At 41.7% G+C, this 3,528-nt stretch overlaps 1 protein-coding gene across 1 annotated transcript in view; it reads left to right on the forward strand.

Moving 5' to 3' along the window:
- The window catches only part of LOC119333484 (exocyst complex component SEC8-like), a 68,607-nt gene that overhangs the window by 52,324 nt on the left and 12,755 nt on the right, over positions 1-3,528 (forward strand). The window contains exons 28-30 of the mRNA XM_037606360.1: positions 1,416-1,501; positions 1,974-2,169; positions 2,256-2,333. Coding sequence (XP_037462257.1) covers positions 1,416-1,501; positions 1,974-2,169; positions 2,256-2,333 — 360 coding nt within the window. The remainder of the gene's footprint in view (positions 1-1,415; positions 1,502-1,973; positions 2,170-2,255; positions 2,334-3,528) is intronic.

The raw sequence follows: 3,528 nt of genomic DNA on the forward strand, positions 1-3,528 counted from the left end.
ATAAGTTATGTGCTATTATTCTGCTAGTCAATATATTTTGGTTTTTTTCTCCTGAGGCATGCACTAACAGGTTCCAGTTGTTGATGTTAGAAGAAGATATACACCACAATTCTAGTTTGATCATGTCTTGAAAGCTGATAATGTTCTAGACTTTTGGCTGATACGCCTTATCTTCAAAAGCTGACAATGTTACCAGATTCGCAGTCTGCTCAATTCGCAATTTGTGATCCATCACTTTCTACGAATTGGATTCGGATTCGAGGGGGGTATACATCTCTGGTCCGCGAATCTGATAACCGATTCATGAATCAGATTACTCTGATTCAGTAGCTCCCCATTTGGTAGTCCGATTAGTTACGCTTAACAAGTTCTAAAAGTGATGAGACATTTTCTCTTAAATAGAAAACCAAAATTGCTGCTAATCTAGAAAGCCCACTTCGGCCCAATAGCTACTTCACATGGCCTACCTTTCTAGGTATTGCCTCTTGTAGAATGTGGAGAAGGAGCGTACCAGCAGTGAGCATGTCCTGGAGTGAGGGTCAGACAAATGAGAGAAAGGGATTCTGGATTTGAATGAATGAGAGATGGAATAGAATAGAACAGGAGAAAAGAGAGGACAAAGATGCATGCAGTGTTTTGTTTTTAACTGGTTGTACAGACTCACGTGTCTTGTCTGATACGGAGTATTATATAATGAAGATGTACTCTTCTCTCTCAATTACATGTGGGGGCAAGATTGTATGAACCTACACGCCATTGCCTTCTTATCATTCGTGCTGATGTACACTGGTTCTATATATTTTAGTACTGAAAGATAGTCGGAGATGACCAATTTCACACGTTGATTTGATTTGATGTTTACCTTCTCTACTCTGTTCCGAAGATCTCTGCATATATCTCTAAGCATCTGTGTGGCTGAGGAGCTCAAGCACATGCACAAAATACAGTCTCATATAAGATACATACTTATACATACTCCCTCCGTCCGGTGAAAAGTGTACGTTTGGATTTAAAATTTGTCCGCAAAAGAGTATACTTCTAGCTTCCCAATGCACTTGAAAGTAGGAAAAAATGCTTCTCTCTCATCACACGGTAATCAAGACCAATAACATTCTACACATATGGTCTTAATTTCTACATGCACTTAGCTCATTGGAGGTTGGGTAATTAAAGAGGAGAGAGATGGTGGCTTGCACCTTTCCAATGCACTTTTTACTTCACTCCATAGTTTGTCCTAAAATTTCTATATGTACACTTTTCACCGGACGGAGGGAGTAATATTTACTGTGGAAGGGACAAGTTGAACTTTTTTATTTCAGGAGGCGTTATTATAGTCCTGAAATGTGAGAGACATTGGGCAGTATATGATTATAATATTTTCATGCTAATTGTTAACTGTTATTCTTGGTATGCAGGAAAACTTGATCCATGATGACCAGAAATTGATATTGCTGGCATCTCTTAGCGACTCCTTAGAATATTTAGCAGATTCAGTTGAAAGGTAAACCTATTGTTTCACTCGTTTAGCTACCCATCTTGTTGAACTACAGTACTATTCCACTGATATCCACTAGAGGGGCAAATAGGGTAGATTCAGTTAGTGCACTAGAACATTGTGCGAATATGAAGCATCAACACATTCCAGCTATAGTATACATCTGATTCCAGTCGCACCCTATTAAAGAATACTCCCTTCGTCCCACAATATAAGTTATTTTTGCAAGCTACATTGTGGGACGGAGGGAGTAGTTAGCAATCATATACTCCCTCCGTCCCAAAATATAAGAACGTTTTTGACACTAGTGTAGTGTCAAAAACGTTCTTATATTATGTGACGTTCTTATATTATGGGACGGAGGGAGTAATACTTAATCCTTTTTGCTGATCTTCTTGGTTGTATCATCGCTTACGATCTGTCATCGCGAGAATTCCTGTGCTGCATGCTTATGGTTTTGCCTCCTTTGAACTTTCAGGCTTGGTGAGTCATTTATAAGTCCATCCACCATCTCAGAAAACAAAAGTGACATACACCAAAGTCACCGTACTCGCACAACTAGTGCAATTCCGAAAAGCCTTGCGTCTCTTGCTAATGAGTACAGAAGGCTAGCAACCGATTGTGTTAGAGTCTTGAGATTGGAAATGCAGTTGGAGACAATATATCACATGCAGGTAATAGTACTCAAGTTTCTGATGGTATTACTCTGTTGTTATTGATGGATTTATCGCATGTCAATAATTTTCTTGCAAACATTCAGGAAATGACAAAAAGAGAATATGTAGAAGATCAAGACGCTGAAGATCCTGATGACTTCATCATCTCTCTTACAACTCAGGTAGGCCAGCCCACGTTAGTATTGTTAGGAATGCAACTTAGTATTATCAGGAGGCAAAAGCCATCATATATGCATGTACAGAGAAGGCCAAAGGCCAGAATGCAAAAGGCCAAAGGTCACCATAAATATAACTCTTAACACCCCCCTCAAACTCATGGTGGATCCATAACACTGAGTTTGGAAAGACAAAATCCATGTTGCGCTCTAGTCTGGGCCTTCGTGAAGCCCGCTAGCTGTAACTCGGAAGGCACATACTGAAGAGCAATAACATGGTCCTGCACACCAGTGCGCACAAAGAAAGCATCAACACCAATATGCTTGGTAAGCTCATGTTTCACTGGGTCCCGCGCAATACTGATAGCACCCGTACTGTCTGACAAGAGTGTAGTAGGTGTAGTAACAGCAACACCAAAATCCTCAAGTAACCAGCGTAACCAAGTTACCTTTGCAGTGAGAAGAGCCATAGCTCGCAACTCAGCTTCTGCGCTCGAACGGGAAACTGTAGTCTGTTTCTTCGTCTTCCAGGCAATGATAGAACCACCAAGAAAGACACAGTAAGCAGAAAGAGAACGACGATTCGAAGGATCACTAGCCCAGGTAGCATCTGAATAGGCCTGGAGCTGTAACGAGCTGGAACGAGGAAAGAAGAGACGACGAGAGATAGTGCCACGAAGATACCGTAGAACACGAAGAAGGTGACTATAGTGAACAGAAGTGGGAGAAGAAACAAACTGACTCGGGATATGGACATGATAGGAGATATCCGGACGAGTGACAGCGAGATAGACAAGACTCCCAACAAGATGACGATAACGAGTCGGATCAGACAAGGGCTCACGATCAGAAGCACGAAGTTGAACATTAAGCTCCATAGGAGTCTCAACAGTGCACTCATCGCTAAGAGCCGCACGAGCAAGAAGATCTTGGATATACTTTTCTTGGGAAATAAAAAAAGCCATCAGAGGTGGAAGAAATCTGAATCCCAAGAAAGTAACGAAGTGGACCAAGATCGGACATAGAAAACTGCTCGTTGAGACGGGCCTTGACAAAGGCAATGTACTCAAGATCGTCGCCGGTGATGATCATGTCATCAACATATAGAAGAAGAGTGCGACCACGAGCAGAAAGGTGGACAAACAACGCTGGATCATGAGCACTGGGTGAAAAACCGACTGCAGTGACCACCGAGGCAAAA

The sequence above is a fragment of the Triticum dicoccoides genome, chromosome 7A (genome assembly GCF_002162155.2).
Source record: "Triticum dicoccoides isolate Atlit2015 ecotype Zavitan chromosome 7A, WEW_v2.0, whole genome shotgun sequence".
Lineage (NCBI taxonomy): Eukaryota > Viridiplantae > Streptophyta > Magnoliopsida > Poales > Poaceae > Triticum > Triticum dicoccoides.